The sequence below is a fragment of the Rhea americana genome, unplaced genomic scaffold (genome assembly GCF_003343005.1).
Source record: "Rhea americana isolate MKP2758 unplaced genomic scaffold, rheAme1 scaffold_761, whole genome shotgun sequence".
Lineage (NCBI taxonomy): Eukaryota > Metazoa > Chordata > Aves > Rheiformes > Rheidae > Rhea > Rhea americana.
The window spans coordinates 25,716-27,345 of NW_028186936.1; the positions used below are offsets into that span (position 1 = coordinate 25,716).

General features: G+C 74.6%; 1 protein-coding gene across 1 annotated transcript; it reads left to right on the top strand.

Annotated features, from left to right (window-relative positions):
* Window positions 1-6: 6 nt before the first annotated feature.
* Window positions 7-1,602, top strand: LOC146585784 (solute carrier family 52, riboflavin transporter, member 2-like; the record flags this gene model as incomplete). The annotated part of the gene is made up of 3 exons (XM_085322329.1): window positions 7-169; window positions 545-1,373; window positions 1,461-1,602. Coding segments are annotated over exons 1-3 (1,113 nt in total), but the record flags the coding sequence as incomplete, so codon positions are not given.
* Window positions 1,603-1,630: the final 28 nt, after the last annotated feature.

Below are 1,630 nucleotides of genomic sequence, written 5' to 3' on the forward strand. Positions count from 1 at the left end.
GCGCTCCGTCGTCTCGCCGGCAGCGGGATGGAGAGGCTGGGCGCTCCCGCCGCCCGCCGCCGCGAGCTGCTGGGCCACGTCCTGGTGGCCCTCTTCGCCATGGGCTCCTGGGTCTCCGTCAACTCGCTCTGGGTGGAGCTGCCCGTCGTGGTGAAGTTCCTCCCGGAAGGTGAGGAGCCGCGGCGCGGGGTGGCGGTGGCGGGGGGCACGCCGGGGGTCCGTCCCCCGACTTGGGCGGCGGGGTTGGGGCTGCCCCCGCGGCACGGCCGCGTCCCCCGCGGCCGCGCCGCGCTCGCACAAAAGCAGGAAGGGAAAGACCCTTCCGGCCGCAGGSGCTCTCCCGGGAGAGGCCACGGCGGGTCTGGTGGTGCCGGAGCTCGGTCGGCGAGGAGGGGACGCACGCGCGGCCCCGGCCCCACCAGCCCGGCGCCACCGTGGGTCGGTCGGCGGGGAGGAGAGGGGCCGGGATGCCGCGGGCACGGAGCAGGGGCTCGGCGAGAGCTCGGCGCCGCGGGCAGCTCCTCTCCGTCTTTGCCTCCGCCAGGCTGGAGCCTGCCCGCCTACCTGACCGTCCTCATCGCGCTGGGCAACGTGGGCCCCGTGGCGGTCACCGCGGTGCACCGGCTGGCCCCGGGGAGCCTGGACGAGCGGCGGGTCATCTACGGCATCCAGGCGCTGGCGGTGGCGGCCGCCTTCCTCCTGGCGCTCTTCTGGGACCACGTGGTGGTGGTGGCGGGGCAGGACCGCAGCGTTGCCTACCTCGCCCTGGCCTTCGTGCTGGCCACCGTCTGCTGCACCTCCAACGTCACCTTCCTGCCCTTCATGTACCGCTTCCCGCAGGCCTTCGTCCGCACCTTCTTCATCGGGCAGGGCCTGAGCGCCCTGTTCCCCTGCGTGCTGGCGCTGGCGCAGGGCGTGGGGCAGGTGGAGTGCCTCAACGGCACGCAGCCCCACTACCTGGAGGAGCGCTTCCCCGCCACCGTCTACTTCTGGCTCGTGCTGGCCTTGCTGGCTGCCTCGGCGCTGGCCTTCCTGGGCCTGGTGGCGTGGCGCGGCGCGGCCGGCCCGGAGCCGCCGGGCGCCTCCAAGGAGAGCATGGCGACGGAGGAGGCCTTCCCGCTGCAGGACAGCCCGCCGGCGGCGGGCAGTGCCGCCGCACCGGAGGTCCCGGCGCCCGCCGGCTCCCCGCTGCGGCGCACCGCCTACCTGCTGGCGCTGCTGGCCGCCTCCAACGCCCTCACCAACGGCGTGCTGCCCTCGGTGCAGAGCTACTCCTGCCTGCCCTACGGCAGCCTGGCCTTCCACCTCGCCGTGGTGCTCAGCAACATCGCCAACCCCGTGGCCTGCTTCGCCGCCATGTTCCTGCTCTGCAGGTGGGTCCGGGGTGGCCTCCGGGCTCCCGAGGCGGGGCAAAGCGGCGGGGGGCTCGCCTGACCCTCTTTCCTCCTGCCCCCCACCAGGTCAGCCGTGGGCCTGGGCATCATCTCGGTCCTAGGAACGGCGTTCGGAGCCTACCTGATGGTGCTGGCCGCGCTCAGCCCCTGCCCGCCCCTGGTGGGAAGYGCCCTGGGGACAGCGCTGGTGGTGAGCTGGGCTCCTCGGGTACCAGGGCGGGAGGGGAGGGCGCTGG